This window comes from Bombus huntii, chromosome 1, assembly GCF_024542735.1.
Source record: "Bombus huntii isolate Logan2020A chromosome 1, iyBomHunt1.1, whole genome shotgun sequence".
Classification (NCBI taxonomy): domain Eukaryota; kingdom Metazoa; phylum Arthropoda; class Insecta; order Hymenoptera; family Apidae; genus Bombus; species Bombus huntii.
Window position 1 is genome coordinate 7,598,453 of NC_066238.1, and position 21,278 is coordinate 7,619,730.

The 21,278-nt window shown below is 38.8% G+C and overlaps 2 protein-coding genes across 7 annotated transcripts in view; one reads left to right on the plus strand and one right to left on the minus strand.

Moving 5' to 3' along the window:
* Nucleotides 1-13,146, plus strand: part of LOC126868417 (uncharacterized) — a 304,466-nt gene extending 291,320 nt beyond the window's left edge. For 3 of the 6 annotated variants that reach the window (XM_050623833.1, XM_050623840.1, XM_050623806.1), the window contains exons 14-23: nt 6,930-7,377; nt 7,746-7,998; nt 8,335-8,410; nt 8,499-8,672; nt 8,788-9,159; nt 9,329-9,472; nt 9,559-9,772; nt 9,852-9,968; nt 10,083-10,289; nt 10,377-13,146. In XM_050623833.1, coding sequence (XP_050479790.1) covers nt 6,930-7,377; nt 7,746-7,998; nt 8,335-8,410; nt 8,499-8,672; nt 8,788-9,159; nt 9,329-9,472; nt 9,559-9,772; nt 9,852-9,968; nt 10,083-10,289; nt 10,377-10,603 — 2,232 coding nt within the window. In that variant the 3' untranslated portion in view covers nt 10,604-13,146. The remainder of the gene's footprint in view (nt 1-6,929; nt 7,378-7,745; nt 7,999-8,334; nt 8,411-8,498; nt 8,673-8,787; nt 9,160-9,328; nt 9,473-9,558; nt 9,773-9,851; nt 9,969-10,082; nt 10,290-10,376) is intronic. The other 3 variants (XM_050623847.1, XM_050623825.1, XM_050623816.1) reach the window with 2 other exon arrangements.
* Nucleotides 13,147-14,625: 1,479 nt separating this feature from the next.
* LOC126868573 (uncharacterized) lies at nt 14,626-19,673 on the minus strand. Its single transcript, XM_050624182.1, has 3 exons — nt 17,556-19,673; nt 16,570-17,190; nt 14,626-15,954 (listed from the first exon to the last, which is right to left on the minus strand). Exons 2-3 carry the CDS (start codon nt 17,188-17,190, stop codon nt 14,626-14,628), a joined length of 1,950 nt encoding a protein of 649 aa, XP_050480139.1. The 5' UTR covers nt 17,556-19,673.
* Nucleotides 19,674-21,278: the final 1,605 nt, after the last annotated feature.

Sequence of the window (21,278 nt, forward strand, 5' to 3'; positions counted from 1 at the left end):
GAAATACGACAGTACAGTAATATGGCATATGTGGTGGATCGTTTCATCTTGCAGGTTCGTAAATCTTAGAGCAATGACGGTACTTGGCGTGTGCACAGTGGCATCACGTGGAATTTTCAGCTCCACGTTTCGGGAACGTGTCATAGAATCGCGATAGGAGAAAGTTATCGCGGCAGGTGATTTGTTACCGGGAAGACTGCGTCGTTAGGCTCTGTCAGCCACGAGCTGAGAAACTTCCAGCTGTCCGCGGAGACGATAGAAACAATACACCATGGCGAATGTCGCGATCGCTTTCGTTTTTCCATTTGCAGGGAAGTCCAATGATGGACTACCGAGTGTTGTCTATTTCGAGGTGAATTAGAGAATCTTTGACGTCTCTGGGATTATAAGTGACTCCAAAGATCGTTGTTTCTTTATTGCGATACAAGTTGTATAGATATATTGATAGCGAGTTTATCTACTCGTAGCCGATCTATCAGTATTTGAGAAAGATATAAGAGGTTCGCAACGATTTAATCATCACTTTGATAGTCGGTATTATTATATTATCTGATCTCTAGAAATTTCTATCGTAAATCTATACTTTGATAGGTATTCAAGGAGAGTAATAAGAAGAAAAATGTAGAATTTCATCGAGTCACGTGCTCTAGGAATCGTCAAAAATTCGATGATTGGTGTCAGAAGATCGTTTCAATGCCAGAAGGAAATGTCTGTCATTGAAGCAACGAATAAATTGCTGTTTGGCCACGCTAGACGTTTCACTTCCGATCGATTCGAACGTAACCGAGCAAGTTCTGAAGAAAATTCCGCTAGTACTTTCTCGCTGCAGGTGCAAATAGTGAGTTCCTAGACTTGGTGGATACCTTGACCAGAAATCTACGCTTTCACGCTTGTTCGCACTCATAAACATTCACGGTGAATCACTCGTAAAACGAAAGAGTAAACCTCCTGGGATGCCTGGGCAAATGTGCTGAATAATTGAGTTTTCACGATACGCATCTATTCATCGACTATTCCACAATCGCTGCCAAGACGTAATCATATACAATTATCTCCAAGGATGGAGAAAAATTTGAAAAGCTCACATTTGACCCAATGATCGAAGAATACCAATCACACCCCGAAAGACATACCTTCGTTTTCGCGCTTTACAGTAATAAATATTTATGTTGAATCCTCGTAAATGGAAAGGGTAAACCACGTAGAATATGAGTAAACCGCGTTCAAATATGATGAATAATTAATCTGTCACGATACAACTATATTTATTATCAATCCTATAACTACTGGTGAGGCATATGAGTCTCTGCGTAGCCAAATTGATTGATTCCATTTTTAAATTACGGATTAGCACATCTGCTGATATGTAGTACAAATTAAATGCTCTTCTCTGCTTTTATTTTCTAGTCACTTTACTATAGATCTACTCATTCATATTACATATTTCATACAAGACTAAATAGGATAAAAATTGATACGGTTTTCTAATAATTGTAACAAATAAGTGTCCTAACATTTATGGCTGGCAGTCATAAGTCTAACACGATCTGTTTCGTAAAAGACGAGAAGATGAAGAGCTCATATTTGACACAACGCTTAAAAATACCAGCCGCACTCCAAGAAGCAAACACACAAAATTATGTACCCTCAGAATTAATTCTCCTGACAATCAGTCACACCTAAGAGAGGTGTCAACGAACCAAGCATACAGGCAGACTGAGTTCCCGCCCCGCTGCATTGTCGACTCGAAATTCCGATCGCAGGCGGCTTTCGCGGGACCGGTAAGTGGCACTTTCTTGCATGAAATTCCACGATGGTCAACAACCTCGGTTGCAGTAGCGCCTTTGGTATATCGTGTGCCATGGAAGCTCGTTTTTCGTAATTCAACGGGCCGGTTCGGCTAGGAAAACCGTTCGCAACCGGACCTGAGACGACGCACATCTTCTCGACGCGACGCGGTCAACATGTCCGGTTCGTTCGTCGAGATTCTGAAAAGCTACGCGACTACCGGTAGAACAACTTCGCTCGGCTGTACAAGAAAGTCCATAGACGCGGAAGCTCGCCGACACGCGTCGATGATAAACGGGCCATGTCGAGGACGCGACGATTAGAAGGGTTTGATAGCGCTCGAAAGTCGACAAGAGATTTGTGTACTCCTCGATGCATAACTCTCATGGAATGCAACTTTTCTTAGTAGAAATATATTTCGTTATTATTTGAGACTAATATTGAAAGTTTTGATTAAGTATGTTAGGATATGGTTCGTAAGCAAATGGTTTCGATTATAAAAATCCGACCCGTAAAAGCCTTCTCTTACGCCACGTTATGTAAATAACCTACTTTTTAATCAGTGTTTTCTCAATCGTATTGTTTTTATATATGTATGCATCGATGCGGTAATACTGAAGTTACGGAAACCACTAGGTGTTTCGGTTATTGCACTTAACGTTCTATCGGATCGTTACATATCATTTATTAGCTATGTGGTAAACTAGATTGTATAGATTCTACATAAATGTACACTTCGTATTTCAATATGATGCTTGTCTACGTGCCAGTAAGTATTCGACTTAAATAATAGGAATTAACTACTCAAATTGTTTGAAAGTTCAAGATTTATCCTATTACAAATAAAGAAGAATCCAAAGCAAATATCTAAAGAGCTATCTTCAAACGATATACAATAATTACACAACGATATTAGATCTCGAGATAGGCGATCATAACTTGCAATTTCTCGATTGAAAACAAAAGGTGTATTCTTCTTGTGTAAAACGTCAGACACCAGAACATTTCACGTAGATGCCGTTATAAAGCCATGCGTTTCCAATCGAATCTCATTACACATCACGAAACTAACATTCGAATTCGCAGAAATACTCAGCAATCTCATTAGAAAGTGTAATCCTGTTACACAGACATCGTCTTTATACTCTCATGAAGGATCGTCGTGTAAACCGCGAGCGTAGACCGCGTTAATTGACGATTTATCGTGTTAATCGTCGATACGTACCAATTAATGGGCGCACACGGTTCACTGTTCCAATCCGTGGTCTCTGTGCACGCGGCTGGTCACGTTTTTAGCTAATCTGCTTTCACGCTTCGGCAATTATGCACGACGAGAGGCGCCTTTCTACATTCCGCCATAATAACCAGCCGCGACCTGCTCGGTGTTCACCGAGATTTTCCTGTTGCGTCCACCGATCGAGTCTCGTTACGCAATAGCAACCGTAGACATTTGTCGCGTCACGATCCACCGATGACGATCGATGGATCGTAATTGCGGGCAGCGTACATCGAGGCGTTCCAAATACGCGCGCAGATGATGGACTATTGCTGTTTATTTATGTAACCGGTATGTTTGTTTAATGGAGAGAATTCTGAGGTATACATGGTGAGCAAGAACCGCGGTTAATGATAATATTCGATTATGTCCGTTACGGTGGGAGGAACAGTAGACATAACCGGGAAATGAGAAAGGTAATGCGTATCAATTGCGAAATCTTATGCACCCGTGTTACGTCTACGGTGATTTCTTTCTTCGAGCGTAATTATAGGGATGGTGGTAACTAATGGAACTCTTGATTAAACTTTGTGTCTTAAGATATGCTATACAATCCTTTCTAGCTACTATCTGCCCCTGTTTTTATATCGGTAGAATCAATATAATGAGATCGTGAATGGAAGTAATAAAATGACATTATCGATGTAGCCGTATTTTCGAATCGTAGTCTGTGAAAATCTTTAATTAAAACTGTGCTGTTTATAGTTGCATGAAAACCGCACGAAAGTCCCGTCGTTTAATAACAACTGCCATATTAGGAAAAATTTCTTTTAAATGTTGAATAAAATGAATAAAATTTCAAAAATCGTGTTAATAGATTCGTTCTGTTGCCCGTTGCGAAAACTCTCCGTTACGGTGATCGAGAGAATTCAAGCAGCGGGTTATCGTGTCTTGAGTAAATTAATTAAACGTTAATATTCGCGAACGAACTGTGCAGACGCTTATAAATATGGAAATGTAGCGAAATAAAGTATGTACGCGCATACTTTCGCGGCGTTGCTTGCGCCAGACTAACGCAGAATGATTTCTCTATCGGGGACACGATAATATTCTTGATCGCGCATGTATTTCGTGCGTTTTCGTATTGTTAAATGCGGGCCACTCGGTTTCGTAAAGATGCGGGCAAATTTCTACCCGAATCCAAATCAGTAATCAACCTGAATTTCGAGATTTCCGTTTGGCAAGATCGTAGACTGGCCCACGTGGGAACACGCCCCGCATTCGGATGATTTTGTTGATTAAACGCGACGGTGAAACGTTGTCAGTCTCCCTTGGTAATATTTTACGCACCGTGCCAGCCATTCATAATCGGTCGAGCGGTATACGAGAAGTTCAATATCCTAATTGAAACTTCGTCAAGCGTTCTGGTTAGTACAGTGGTATTGGCGTATTAATTTTGATTAATGGTTGCCTTGTGTCCAGATATCGAAGTTGCAATTTGTGTAAGATAAACTGTTTTATAATTTATTCGTTGTTACAGATCAATTATACTAATAATTATATATGAATCATTTCATATATTGTAATTACACTGCGGATATTTACGTATATATGACAAATGTAAATATACAAAAATATACAAAGATGAATAAATAAAAGAAATGATAGAAAGAGACACAGTACCTGAAAAAATCAGCGAATACATTTTCCGAGTAGAAAGCAGGAATTTACAAACGATCGACGTGTCGTGCGAAAGGTCGACGCCGTACTGATTACGATATCGCAGTTTGTATCGGAAACTTTCTGTAGTGCCACCATACCATCGAACAGGTATAACTGAACTTAAGTATTATACTTCGATAAAACATACTGTCCTATATAAATAATAACCATCAAATGAAATAAAATAATAATCACCTAAATTCTGCTAACAGACTAATGATACTTCTTTTCTAACAGCGAAGAATTCGAATAAAACTCGGTATTGAAGTATTATATTATGAGACTTTTAATCGTTACATCAGATCGAAATACATAATATCCACTTACGGAAACTTCTAATCTTACGTAATTGACTCATAATTTCGATTATTCCGTGAACGTAATATTTCGCCACGTATTTGTAATTTTTGCAGATTTTTGCAAAATCTTTTAACATTTTACAACTAATCTGACATGCGATCACTGAATACTTTTGCGAATACGTAACGAATTGTACGTACTTCTGTTGTATCGAATGTTCAATAACATACCAGCGATATCGATACGGTTGAAATGAGTAATTTTAGAGCGGCGTTTGTTAACGATGCTCGTTAGCTACGGACGAATTTCAACGATATTCTCGATATGCTTCGTTAACGTGCACCGTTGCACGTGTCGCGATCCTTCGTTCCAAGAGCAGAGAGAACCATTTCCGACGGCTTAAGAAGGGATCCTGCCACGTGTCCAAGAGGAGAGGGTAGATACAGAAAGCAGAGACGAGATATTTCTTCCCCTAGCTTCGGGATCCTGTACCAGTGATGCTTTCAGTCGACCGTGAAGCGTGAAACGTAGAAACTTTGATCCAAGTGTACTTCTGCCAACGGAAATGGAACAATTCGTCGCTCTAATTCAATTTTCTAAATATTTTGTATCCCCAGCGATCTCCCCAACTTTTGGAAACTTTCAAAAATTACCTTGATCAACCCTGCAAACTCATGATTGAAGTTCGATCGTTAATCCAAATCGCAATGCTCACGAACAAGTACAAAGTATTCGTTCGTTTAGGAAATCAGGAAATTGATGGATTGTATTCGTTCGAAGAAGAATATTAGATCGTCAAGATCGCGAACCGAACGGTTGCACGAGACATCTATCTTGTTCATAGTTTTGACATATGATTCAACCCGTGTACTGCGAAACGTGATGCATTTTCGACATGGCCACTCTACCGAAATTGTTCTTGTTCCAGGATGTTACCAATCCATGTCCAACGGGATTTCACGCTTCACTCGCGTAAGGGATAATGGTAGTTATTCCAGCGCGACGTATTGAAAATCGATCGCTGAAATCGAGTTTTTTGTCGAGTCTCGTTGGATATCATTATATTACGTCAAAATCAAAGTATGATAGATATCATGTAAAACGTTTCATCATTCGAACAATGAAAGTCATTGTAAATTTCTGAAACGTGAGAACCTATAAATTTTTCTGTAAGTTTTTCAAGTTCTAAATTACTGTTATCCATATAAATATTTGCTTGGAATATAATTTATATTCCTTGTGAAAGAATAGTTCATCATAGATGGACACTCTGTAGGCTATAGATTATAAATGGAGTAGGTTTTGTGTAAACAGTCTCCCATTCGCTCCATGCACAAATAGACAATGTCCTGTAGCGAAGAGCACGAGCTCCCTTGCTCATCGCTGCGTTCCTTTCCCCATATGTCGATTTATGGTCCCGCCATTAGGCACGGTTCCCTACTGCACCGCGGGAGTTCCAGTTCGATTCGCTCAGAACAGGATATCGTTTCCACCGAAGAAGCAGGGTCTTTATTGTTCTCTTTTGTTACGGTCAGACCGATGAAATAGTTTCGTGTGTTTACACACAATATCGTATTCATGGCAAATCTGAACAAACACAGTTCTAGGGGAATCGCATTCGAGGAGAAACAATAAATCTAGAAATAGCGTGGAATCACATGGTCGTTTGCTTTATCTCTTTGTTTTATAGTAATGAATCTTCTCATAGTCATATGTTGATTCAATGTGTATATATATACTGTGAATGGAGTAACTGAATTATTTAGTATAATCCACGTATAATTTTGACACTCATAAATTCTTTTGCAGTAAACAATGGTGTATTTAATGAATTAATATCTCGATCATAACTGACGATTAGAATAACGATAAAGTATCACCGAATTACCATTTTATGTTACAGAGACATCTTGACAAAGGAAGCGACCTTGCCGAGGCGGCGAGTGCGAGTGGACTTCGCGAACTCGCGAGATCCTTGAAGCATCACCTTCGAGGATTCGGTTCCCGTCTGGAGGACAGGCGCGAATACCTCGAAGACACATCGAGATGTTGCCTGCTTCAGGATCGGGCGTACGAGTGGGCCCAGGAGGCTCGTCTCGCTGGCGAACGGGGGGCCCAGCAGTTTCTGATGGCCAGACCACCCCTGCCTCCCGAGCATTTCACGGAAATGATGGCGCTCGCCGAGAAGCTCGGTAACGAGATTCTCTTGGAACAATGCCGCATCGCCAGGAACAAGTGCGCGGAAGCGCTGGAAATGGCGAGGACGACTTCCGCACCTGGCAGTCCAGCCAGGAGGAGATCCTTCGCCGCCTCGGAGTCTGCTACCTCCTGGGAGGACAGTTTGACGAAGAGTACGTAGATCTCTTGCTCTTTACTATCTATTTACTTTATGCTCATAATGTTTGGTATTATATGCGTTAGAACACATAAAATATTATTCTTGTTAAACACAAAAGGATATTTTTATTTAAATAATATAGAACGATCCATCATTCACGGTATTTGTGTTTTAGACTTAAAATTGATAAAAATTAAGTGCGTGTGAACGTCCATTTATAAGTTGTATAACCTTGTCCGCGTTTAACGTTCGAAACACGATATGAAAACTATACCGAGATAAAGCAAAAAGAGTACAAGCTGAAAATATTCCAAGATTCATTCACTTACCCCGATCGTTCCTTGGAAGTGTCTCCACTGCAATGTGCTACGACTGTTCCAGGAACTTCGTGGGATGACAGCGACAGCAGCGCATCGTACGCTTGTCCCATGGAGAGTGTAGGATCGGCAGGAAGCGGCGGTCGACCGGTACTGGACAACATCGCGGAGCTTCGAGAGAGCGCCGAACAGCTGCTCGATTGCTCTCCTCCGCGAACGCCACCCCGAAGCCCTGCTCCACGAAGGCTGGTCAAGCCACCGGTGAACTCACACCTTCACAGAGCTGCCAGCATTGCCCCTGGAATGAAGGCCAAAAAGTACGTAATAAAAATTCTGTTTTATTTCAAAGTAATATTCTTTTTACTATTCTAGTAGTCTGAATGTATATGCAAGTGCTGTGCAACTGGCATTGTTATTATCGCTAACCTGATTAACATTCTCGTTAAAAGCTTTTCACTAGGAATATAAAAGTTCCTCAATGTGTTCAAACCCCGCGTGAGAGATAGCGGATTTCTCGTTACGTTTTCGATTCTTTTTCCGTGTTCCTTGGCTCAGCCTTGTTAACAGTACTTATATATAATAATTCTATCGTGCGATTATGCGGAATTGTTACATGCGCGGCAACGTGGTTAACGAGGAATTTCACCTTGCAGGACAATACTGCTCATAATGAGGGAAATGATACAGACCGAGCGGGACTACGTAAAGTCTCTCGAGTATATAATAGAGGTAACTGTTTTGCTTCGTATCGCTTAACATACGCGTCGCATCGTATTTTGCTGATATCGTGATTAACGTTTATCATTGTTTTTAAAAGAATTATATTCCGGAGCTGGTGAGGGAGGACATTCCTCAGGCGCTCAGGGGACAACGCAACGTGATCTTCGGTAACGTCGAGAAGATATACGAGTTTCATAGTCAGCATTTCCTACGGGAACTGGAACAGTGCGAACAGTCGCCAATGAACGTGGGACAATGCTTCCTCAGACACGTGAGTCTTTTTCTTTCTTTCAAATTCTTTCCTAGATCTTCTCTTAAATTTATCTTCTTTGCGTTGAATGTTTTACTTTACTGATCATCGCTTTTGCGTTACATTCACATTGCAGGAGAAAAAATTCTACCTTTATGCACTGTACAACAAGAACAAACCAAATTCCGACTCCCTGATGGCCGAGTACGGCACCGCGTTCTTCAAGCAGAAACAACTCGAGCTCGGTGACAAGATGGACCTTGCTAGTTACCTATTGAAGCCGGTTCAACGAATGGGAAAGTACGCGCTACTGCTACAGCAGCTGGTCAAAGCGGGCACCGATCTCTCGGAACAAATGTCCGGTAAAGACGAGAAGGATGAGAAGGACGACGGTATGAAGCCGATGGTCGAAGGGGAGGCGGACTTGAGGGCGGCTGAGCAGATGGTACGATTCCAACTACGTCACGGAAACGACCTGCTGGCGATGGATTCCCTTCGAGATTGCGATGTATGTCCACGTATTTAATATACAATACTGTTCTAGAGACATGATATTGTAACTAAATAATAATGTAATAAATAGTAGAAGAAACAATCGTGTCAATAATGGCAATGGAGAGTCGTTCTTTGTCGTAGTAACAGGATTCTATAGACGGTAAAATTTACGTAAATTGTAGGTGAACGTGAAAGAACAGGGCAGACTACTTCGTCAAAACGAGTTCTTGGTGTGGCAGGGTAAAGGCAAGAAATGCTTGCGACAAGTTTTCCTGTTCGAAGACCTTATTCTCTTCAGCAAAGCGAGAAGATTCCCCGACAGAAAGGTGAGACAGCTGCTTAATTTACTTCATGTAGTTTACCGATCTGCTCGTTGTGCGATATACAAATGATGGGTTGCTTGCTTTTACAGAACCTCGATATTTACATCTATAAGCACAGCATCAAAACGACGGACATCGGGTTGACCGCCGTGATCGCGGACTCACCTACGAAGTTCGAGATTTGGTTCCGCAAGAGGAAACCAGGCGACACGTACACGTTGCAGTGTGCAAGCGAGGACATTAAGAAAGCCTGGACGGAGGAACTGAGCAACCTTTTATGGAAACAGGCGCTGCGAAACAGAGGTACGCTACGTTTTGAAATATAGCTTCCTGCAACCGTGTTTGCGGGCCGACTTAACGAGAACGCCTTTTGTGATGACAGAAGTGCGCCTGGCAGAGATGTCGAGCATGGGCATCGGAAATAAACCTTGTTTGGACATTAGGCCTAGCGCGGATCAGATCAATGATCGTTCTATCAGTGTAGCTCAACTCTCGAAAAGTAAGTATACGATCGATTATTTTGAATGGAATGATCTTTCATGACTTTAAATAATATTAAATCACCTACGAAGAAAGATCTGTATAGCTATTAATTTAATTGCTTGCTATTAAGCAGCACCTAGATTTAGAAACTCGATAGCGGTATCAATGTCAGAGGACTCGGGACGCTGCAGCAGGAGGCCGCACAGTGTAATTTCCGTAAGTTCGTCATCGAGTAGCGGCGGAAGTAGCGGCCCCCCGACGACGTTGAATCTCGGTTTGGATACAAGTCCTCGACCTCATCATCGTAGTACTACGCTCAACAGTCAGTGCAGTGTTGGTACGTGTATAACATTCTTTCCATATATATTATGGTGTATTAGTTTCTATAAGATTCCTGTCTATACTACCATTGTGTGGATTGCAGAAAGCGGCATAATAGCCGATATTTCAATCGTTTCGGATGATGGTGGCGATGGAACTGAGAGAAGTCACTGGAACTCGACTCTAGAAAGTCCCACGTCCCATCTACCAACGACGTCGACGCCTCTTCAATCACCGACCAGCGCAACCGCGACAGCAACAGTTACCTCGGCTTCTTCGTCCGATACGAATCTCACCCCTTACGACCAAGACATGTCCATTAATTTATAAGTGTCACCCCTGAAAAGGGCGGCACGGCTCTGATATAAAAGAGTATATATTATATACATACGTGTTGTCGATTCACTTGCAAGTTGTCTTATAGTGAATGCAGTGTGACTCACTCGAATTGCATAAAATTTTTCATTGGAAAGTGGCGACGACCACGTGCGTGTAACTGGATAGAGAGTACTAGAGCGCATATTTTTCTTGGGCAATCGTAGTTCGATGAATGACCACGAGCTATAAGATGGCATGTAACAACGCCGTAAACACAGTCCAATAGATCGCTGCATTACGCTTATCACGTGAGTTCCGTCACGAGCGTCTGTTGCAAAACGTTTAATGTGAATCCTGTTTTATGTGACAGAGTTCGCAAAGAGGCACACATACACATACACAGACACACCCTAAACACCCACAATATACCTTGTGTCCCAGAGAGCTCAACTTTCAAGTGAATTTATCTTTTGATACGCTTCGAATTTCATTGATCTAGGCGATCGCATATATAGTTGTCACGTCTGAATTTTATAAACCATTGATTTTTCAGAAGTAACGGCGACGTGTATTTTCTTATACTATCTCCTCGAATCCACCAACGTGCTCAAGAGAACGATCATAGATACAGATGTGTTCCGACAGAATCTATATGTGTATGGCTGCATGCTTCACGATGTGCTGCAGTGTTGTAAACAGCATACACCGGTTGCCATTAACTCTCATTAACATTGGCATTCCTGATCAATCAGCGACTGAGAATATTATCTTGGATTTACCGACCATTCGTTTATGGTACTTTTATACTTTATTTATATGCGTAGTGAATAAATATCGATATTCCATGTCCACATTGTGTTCGCGCTTATTACGAAATGAGGACGTTATCGTTAAATAACGTCACAGTTCGAGAATACGCAGATTATTTTTTCCTTTCCTTTTTTTCTTTTTTTTTTTTTTTTTAATGAAACACCTGAAGACTAGTTCTCGTTTCGTCTTCTCTTCAGGTATTCCATTAGTTGCCAAGATCATTGTTCGTTTCCTTGTCGAATGCGCTTCCGACCATAAATGAACGCATCCCTTCAGGAATGTCAAAACAATGCGCACACATACATACCATTTTGTAATATAATGTAATATTAAAGGTTTATACGACATAGCCGCAAGTAATATAACCGATAGTCTAAATATTATTTCCAGATTATATATTAAATATATATAATATTATATTCTTTTTATGTCAGTCATTTGTAAAACCTTTTATCACCTGTAGATGTAAATCTAACTCTGGCCTGTACACGAAAGCCAAATTTTACCCTCACTTTTTTCTTTTTCTTTCTTTCTTTTTCTCTATTTTTCTCTTTTTTTATTTACAAAGCAAAAGAAGTAACTTACGTTTGAGCGATGTTTTTCTCTCGTTTCACTATGTGGACGTCTTAGGGAAGCTTAGATTGAGCTTAACTGAAGACCCTTCATACATAACGCGCATTTCTCATGCCAATTTCTTTTTGCTCGAGAAGCTTGACGTTTGTAACTGTGCAGGTTCGATTATGGTTCGTTGACTGATGCTTGTAGCACAAAATGGAATTCGTACATCGCCGTAATATACAATCTCGTTGTGCTGTAATTAAATAGTATATGCGATAAAGAGCTTTGCGTCATATTCCATCTAAAAACTTCAATCAAGAGCACACAATCACCTGTACAGGTTCCGACCAACATAGTCACGTGCTCATTGAGCTAGCGACCGAAGAAAGGAAAATCACGTTGGCGCATGTAGCAATCAGCAATTATCCCGTTATATAATTCTGTATTGTTACGCTGCTTTCAAGCGAGTCAGTTGATCAAGCCATTGTTAATGCCAAGGTCTGCCAAGGTATTTTGAATGATACCTTATGGACAGTGACCAAAACTTCGTTTAGTTTGTAATTTGGGATCGATCGAAAAAGAATTAAGGTATTTAGAAAATGTAGTTGTAGACGATAGTTCGGTATGAGAAAAATTTATGTCCCGGCACAGTCTGATGCACTCCCACGTATCGTTTACTATTATTTGCGAGTCGTACTTTTAGTTGTATTATACCATACACACCGTGAATTATTTTCGAGAATCGAAATTTATCGAATGTTCGATGTATCGAGGAAGAAAATCGAGAGCATGCCATATAAAATCGGTGCATCCGGCTGAGCATCCCGCTCTTCGAAAGTGACACTAAGCGAGACAAAAAGTAAATAATTTTCTATTTTCTCCGTGATTCTTTGTTTGGTATTGCTTTTGAATTTGGGATGTCGAATTAAACGACGAGATAATAAGGGATAACACGGTACCTTAAGATACCGATAGTCACTTAATTGTACACGCTCGTAGATATTTATTAATATTTTTTTAAGTAGATCATTTTAGTCTATAGATTTAAGTATCCGCATCATTATAACGAAATGTATATATTATATATTTACATTAATAACATGATTATTTCAGTATTGTACTGTGTCTAACACCGATGTATTTTATTACTTGCTAAATATACCGTATTGGGTGCCTTTTGTAGCGAAGTTAAACCTTTCATTTTTATCTCGTTGTCCTATACCTTGTTTTTAAATTAGTGTTGTATTTGAAGAACGGTTACTTACTTTACATTACGTATACTCCAAAAATCGGCGTATGAAATTTAAACATAACACGCGGCAGTAGTTTGAACGTGATTTTATAGTAGTCAATGATTGAACTGAATATACATGTATATCACGCATTAAGAAGAAGGTAGACGTGACATTAAATGGGACTTTCTGCCTTAGGTTCTGAAATACCGACATGGAACAAATGAAAAAGAGTGTTTCCTACGCTCTTTGCGATTTGATACGATGAACATAGGAGAACAAAGGGCTCCTTCTATTTTATCGCAATTCAATAAAGAATAAAGATAGCGATGAACCCAATACATATAGCTATAGTCCTACTGACGATGACAGTTGCCGGCACCGATAGACTCTAGCTTGTCCCGCACCTCAGTTTATCTAAAATATAAAGGATCAAAGTTGACAAGAAGGTCGGAATAAAATCTCGTTTACTTATCTGAATCATCTCAAAGTGATTTTTGATTTGATCCGGCGGAAACGGATGGAAGCTGGTAAGTGACCCATTTTATAAATATAACTTTTTTTAAATGTAATTTATTTAGAAACGACAGTGGTTCGTTAATGCCGCGGAAATTTCGCTGATCGAGGAAGAGAGCAAAAAAGCACCGCGGGCAACGAATGGCCTCAAGTAGCAACGGCAGTTATTTGATAAAAAAGGACCGTGTTCGAGCACATGGCGTTAACTTTTAAAAGGAAAGTAACTTTCACTGTGAGAACCAGCGGGAGGACAGGAAGGGAAAAAACAAGCTGATCCACGCTGCTCCTCTATTTAGAATTGTTACACTTTAATAAGTCTTTGAACTTGCCATTGGCGTGTTCGCAAGAAGGAGGAAGCCATTAGAGGACTGAGAAAGCGCAAGATAAGGAAAATGTCACTCGAATCTACGAAACTCGAAGAATGGAATGTAAAGAACAATTAGGAGAAAAGAAGATTCCAATGAGAAATGATTCGAACAAGGCGAGGAACGACAAAAAGAGAAGATGAAAGATGACTAGACGCGAAAGAAAAGATTTCAAGGAAGGTAAACGGAAATTATTTGGTAAAATTGAGGTGAGATAAAGACAGGAAAAATAACATATGAACAAGGAGAGAAAATAAAATAATGCAACCCAGTGTACTCTACCAGATACAAAGTCTAAACTACCTTCGCTTTTGCAAAGATTAAGGGAATTCTTTGAAATATGTTCAAACTAAATTTATATGTACAGTGTATGCAGTACATACAACATGTGCAGTATAGATAAGTTGATGCATTTTTACCTTTTTGAAGGGAAATCAATATATCACATAAAGTAAGCTTGCAAAATTTAATACAAACTAAATTACTACAATTTGTTACATTTCTAAATTAGTCACAAAACCGAGTTACAAATGCAAATGTAAAAGAACTTCGCTCATAACATGGCACGGGAGTCGACTCTGGGAAGATGAATGCCAAGCACCTTTTCGATGAAATCCCTGATAGGGGCAAGGTCTACTCCGTCGTTGATGACCTTCTGTCTCATGTCCAGGAAAGTTGGTGATTGGTAAACCATGGTGACGATTCTCTGAAATTCATTGGAGTGCAGCCTTTGCATGAAGTTCTGGAAAGCAGGGGAGGTGTGCATCTTTTCATTGTACATGGCCGTGAATTTGTCCAAAGGGAGGGCAGCCTCTACAGCGTTGAACAGAGCTTTCAATCCACCAAGGTTTGATAATGTATTCATCGATGAGAATTCCATGGGTGGTACGTAGTCTTCCATACCGAACAATTTGTGGATTTTGCTGATCACCTTTTTCATGTCCAAGCCAGAGTCTTCCATGTACCTCACCAAATTTTGATATTCTGGCATAGCTTCGACCTTGCGGACCAAATCGTGGAATGCTTCGCTGTACATGTATTCGATTGCTCTCTGCACTTCGTCGTCTTCCAGGTAGGACATAACGATGTTCATTATTTTGTTCTCGTCGACCAGGTTCAGGAAGTCGTGAATGTCTCTGGATAGTTCGTCAGAGGCAAAGATTTCTGCTCGTAACATGGCGCGGGAGTCGACTCTGGGAAGATGAATGCCAAGCACCTTTTCGATGAAATCCCTGATAGGGGCAAGGTCCACTCCGTCGTTGATGACCTTCTGTCTCATGTCCAGGAAAGTTGGTGATTGGTAAACCATGGTGACGATTCTCTGAAATTCATTGGAGTGCAGCCTTTGCATGAAGTTCTGGAAAGCAGGGGAGGTGTGCATCTTTTCATTGTACATGGCCGTGAATTTGTCCAAAGGGAGGGCAGCCTCTACAGCGTTGAACAGTGCTTTCAATCCACCAAGGTTTGATAATGTATTCATCGATGAGAATTCCATGGGTGGTACGTAGTCTTCCATACCGAACAATTTGTGGATTTTGCTGATCACCTTTTTCATGTCCAAGCCAGAGTCTTCCATGTACCTCACCAAATTTTGATATTCTGGCATAGCTTCGACCTTGCGGACCAAATCGTGGAATGCTTCGCTGTACATGTATTCGATTGCTCTCTGCACTTCGTCGTCTTCCAGGTAGGACATAACGATGTTCATTATTTTGTTCTCGTCGACCAGGTTCAGGAAGTCGTGAATGTCTCTGGATAGTTCGTCAGAGGCAAAGATTTCTGCTCGTAACATGGCGCGGGAGTCGACTCTGGGAAGATGAATGCCAAGCACCTTTTCGATGAAATCCCTGATAGGGGCAAGGTCCACTCCGTCGTTGATGACCTTCTGTCTCATGTCCAGGAAAGTTGGTGATTGGTAAACCATGGTGACGATTCTCTGAAATTCATTGGAGTGCAGCCTTTGCATGAAGTTCTGGAAAGCAGGGGAGGTGTGCATCTTTTCATTGTACATGGCCGTGAATTTGTCCAAAGGGAGGGCAGCCTCTACAGCGTTGAACAGTGCTTTCAATCCACCAAGGTTTGATAATGTATTCATCGATGAGAATTCCATGGGTGGTACGTAGTCTTCCATACCGAACAATTTGTGGATTTTGCTGATCACCTTTTTCATGTCCAAGCCAGAGTCTTCCATGTACCTCACCAAATTTTGATATTCTGGCATAGCTTCGACCTTGCGGACCAAATCGTGGAATGCTTCGCTGTACATGTATTCGATTGCTCTCTGCACTTCGTCGTCTTCCAGGTAGGACATAACGATGTTCATTATTTTGTTCTCGTCGACCAGGTTCAGGAAGTCGTGAATGTCTCTGGATAGTTCGTCAGAGGCAAAGATTTCTGCTCGTAACATGGCGCGGGAGTCGACTCTGGGAAGATGAATGCCAAGCACCTTTTCGATGAAATCCCTGATTGGTACAAGGTCTACTCCGTCGTTGATGACCTTCTGTCTCATGTCTAGAAAGGTTGGTGATTGGTAAACCATGGTGACGATTCTCTGAAATTCATTGGAGTGCAGCCTTTGCATGAAGTTCTGGAAAGCAGGGGAGGTGTGCATCTTTTCATTGTACATGGCCGTGAATTTGTCCAAAGGGAGGGCAGCCTCTACAGCGTTGAACAGAGCTTTCAATCCACCAAGGTTTGATAATGTATTCATCGATGAGAATTCCATGGGTGGTACGTAGTCTTCCATACCGAACAATTTGTGGATTTTGCTGATCACCTTTTTCATGTCCAAGCCAGAGTCTTCCATGTACCTCACCAAATTCTGATATTCTGGCATAGCTTCGACCTTGCGGACCAAATCGTGGAATGCTTCGCTGTACATGTATTCGATTGCTCTCTGCACTTCGTCGTCTTCCAGGTAGGACATAACGATGTTCATTATTTTGTTCTCGTCGACCAGGTTCAGGAAATCGTGAATGTCTCTGGATAGTTCGTCAGAGGCGAAGTTTTTCGCTTGTAACATGGCAACGTAGTGGAATCTCGAATTTGGTGATTGGTAATGAGAATTCGCTGTTGCGAACGCAACGAGCGTTGTGAACAGTACCAGTAGGAGCTTCATCTGTAAAACGGACGATAGTTCAATGATAAGCTTTATTGATTGGTAAGCGAAAACACTGAAAGTAGATGTATTTTCAATTGTAAAAATGAGGATAAAATGTTAACGTGTTTAAAGAGATCGGATTAGTGTTGATCGTGTTAAAATGTTTCTGTTTGCACATATTTGATGAATTTCGGTAGAATTTATCAAATGACGAAATTGTATTTGTCTATTTGCAGTACTTGAAATTAAAAGCGCTCGGATGCCAATAAGTATAAAATTAACTTACTGAGAAAGTCATTTAAACAATAGATCATTAATAGGTTTTGTAAAAAAAATGGTTGATATATTATAAAAGTGTATTTTAGAGCAATCCATAAACTCACCTTGACCACTTTGTGGGAAGACTGTTGTACTTGATGTGTTTTCTACCAGTTAGACTCCTTTATATATACTGAAACGCATTCAAGTAAATGGAAGAAGATATCGGGCACCTGGATGAAAGATAAGATTTCATCATTCGTGCACCTGTGTCTCAGCACTTGCAGAGATTAATGCTTGTTGTGTTTGATTATCACTGAAAAATTAACAGACCAGTGAAACTTCCAGAACAAACATCGTATGACTTTTATTTTCAGCCTACATTGAGATCTTCACCGTGTGGAATCGATCTTTAATCTTATTTACTATCTATAATTACTCTTTGAATACTTGTGAAATAAAGAAATATAGTGAACAATTTTTCACTATTTTTATTATCTTTATTGTTTTCACCTATTGTTAGCAACATGAAAATATATGATATGTACACAGAAAGGACACTTTCCACTTGTTTATGCTGGCTATTTTGTGGGAAATATCGTTTAGTTTTATGTTTTAGTGTACTTAATTGAAATTAAAATAGTACCGATCTAAAATAGTAATATCGGCAATATTAACAAGTTTTATTTCCATTATACTTGCTTGGAACTGTGATTTTTATGCCGATAGTATGCAACTGATATACCAGTCTTTGAAATTATACGTAAGCAACTTTGCAGAGTATTACATTTTGTAACCCATAATTCTTTTCGACGTTACAAAAATTCTATTAATGTAAATTTTTTATCAACAAGCAAACTATAAATAAGTGAAGATGTATCTAAACAATCTGCTAAAAATTAGAAAATCTGATCTGTTCGTGACAATAAAGACAATTATATAACCCGAAAATTAAGAAAATTCTTTGGGTACAAGTGAATTATCTTATCCGCAATACAGCCCTATTTTTTCATGCCATGATTTGGTGTAACCATCCCTTGAAAAGATCCAAAATCTTTTTCTTTTTGTGAAATATACAAGAACGATGAAAGGTACCTAAAAAAAGGTTAAAGAAAAGCTGCTTCGTTTCATTGTGTCTATTAAACTACGCAAAAATATTTTTTGAAAAATTCATGATTTTCGAGTTACCCCTTCCCACTACCATTTCTTAAAAAATTTTTTACATATACATGCTGAAATACTTCTAGATACTCTTTTTCGTATTTGTTAGTGTTAAAATATCTTTTCAATTAAATAAATTAGTTATTATCAAATTTGAAGTCCATTTTAGTAGTTACTCTTTTTGCAGCATGTTTAGTGAATTTGTAGTAGCTGTGGTCTTTTCTTTAAACCGTTATTTGACAAGAAATGATTGTGTGTATGTTTATGCATAATTTTGTACTGTTTTGTTTATTAATGGATTCTGTATCGAATTCAAGCGCCAACAAAACTGAACCCGCATCTGGCCTTCTTTTTGAAATCAAAATACAATGCATTCCAATATCTTATTGTCAGTTCCCAAAACACCCTTTAACGGAAACTCCTTTCTACTTCTACAAAAATAAAATTCTCCTATTTAGGCAAAAATTTGTGGAATAAAAGTTTCAGCGAATACACTTCATTTTATAACTGTTATTTTAGAAGAAGGTAATAGTCAAAAAATTACTATTATGGCATAGCTAATTGAAAATTTTAACAGTTTTATTCGATCACTGATTTGATAACGCATCGTGAACAAGTCTCGCCGTCATTATCATCTGAAGCTCTATTTTTCAATGAAGAGGGTACTGATGATAATAATATCGATATAGATATTGATCCCGATTATGAAATTCATAATTCTACATCACCAACATGCTCGTTGGAAATTTGTACAACTGAATATTTTAGATGTGAGAAAAAAAGAAAATGTAGAGAAAATGGAATTGGATAGTAATTGTTATAAGACATTAGTTTTGAGTAATAGTACTTTTTGTTGCAACGAGCAATTACTGCTTATCTTTTTGCGCTTACATTGTAAAAGACATTGTAGACTTCGCTCAGCTCTATGTCACTAGTCCAGAATTTCTGCACATTTTCACGATTATTAATAAAGTTTTTAATATTCTAATGTTCTTATATTTAATATTTTAATATCTAATGTTCTAATGTTATCTAACATTGCGCAGTGAAGCATTCATACTGGATAAATTATTTTCACAGATGCGGCACAAACAATATTGGACGCAGCAGTGTTAAATGTATGAATGCTACTTGTAACAATGTGAATAGTAAACTATTTTGTTCTATTTCTCGTCCTATAGAATAAAAGCATTGGTTTGGAATTAATTTAGTCACAGTGAATGCGTTGTTTACCGTGAAGGTTTAATTTATTTAACGATAACAGTAAAATTCGTGAAGATACAATATGTCTCGGCAAGAAATTGAGATTCGTTGGTTCCTCAACAGATAAATACTCAAAATTAAAATTCAAAGATCAAAATCTTACTGATATGGATTTTAAGTCTTTATCTGTATTGTTTTTAATTGTATCTGAACTCGAGTTGCCATAGATATTTTATAGATAAAAACATATCCACAAATTGTAATTTACACACACACATATATATATATATGTATATGTGTATATTCTTTTATTCTATATATATATATATATGTATGTATATGTGTATATGTATTTTTGCATCTTGAAATGTGTAACAAGTTGTTAATTAAAAAGATATGTAATGGTATCAGTTGAAAAATTAAATTGATATTAAAGTTTCGATTAAACTGTAAAAAAAGGACCCCATTATGAATTTAATTGGGCTCCTTTTCATTTTTCGGTGATATGCATAAATAATGGGAAAATTAAAATGGATGATCGTCGAACCGTGTTGACTTGAAAAAAATATAAGAATATCTTGAGGAGAAGAAAAAGAAAGAAAAACTCCAGGTTTTAACTTAAACTAGTAGTTCATAAAAATACGTTGTACTTTTAATGTAAATTATTTATTAAGGGATGCGAATGTGTAGCTTTTTATTGAAATATTGATCTCCAATAGAAAGGTACAAATTGTGCAAAACCCGTCAGAAATTAATTTTTATAAAGTATAGTTGGTTCTGTAAATAAGTATACTGATATCTATAATTTTACACAATACGATAGTGTTTAGCTGCCGGTGATTTATTTGATCCAAATCAGTAGCTACATCATTTTTTAAAAGGAACTTCAGACAGAATCTGCACAATCTGAAACGTTCTATTCAATATCACCGCACATACATATGTATATCATAATAAACAATTTACAATTAAGACTAGGATGTGTTTTTATAAGCTATTAACTTTTTAAAGATTCCTCCTTTATCTCAAGGAGTTTTTACTTTTTTTCCTTGAAAAATATTTCTTATGTTTTATCTATAAAATCAAACAACTTTTACGTGGAAAATCTTTTGAATTTTTTACAGTTAAAGAATAAAAATTATTTTTAAAAAATAATGATATAAACGTTAATATCGAACATGCTTTATAACAATAAATTATAGCAAGTTGGAGATTCGTTTTATGCGCATAGTCTATCACTGCTATCGATAACGTCACATGTGACACGAAAGTGGTAAGCAGATCAGGTGACCCTCAAAACTTGGGACAAGAAAAAAATATTGCATCATTATGGATGAGGTACAGAGTAGATGATGTGACATTCAATGCTTTTTCTTGTCCCATGTTTCGGTCGCCACCTGCCCCCATACCATTTTCGTGTTGCATGTGACATTATCGATTTAGTATAATACTAGTTTGAATTGAAACTAAATTTTCCTATGAAA

Excerpts from the sequence above, each read along its gene's own strand:
- LOC126868573 (XM_050624182.1), bottom strand. The coding sequence starts at position 17,190 with ATGAAGCTCCTACTGGTACTGTTCACAACGCTCGTTGCGTTCGCAACA. Across the intron at positions 15,955-16,569 it reads TTCTAGACATGAGACAGAAG|GTCATCAACGACGGAGTGGA; the intron begins GTCATCAACGAC and ends ATGAGACAGAAG.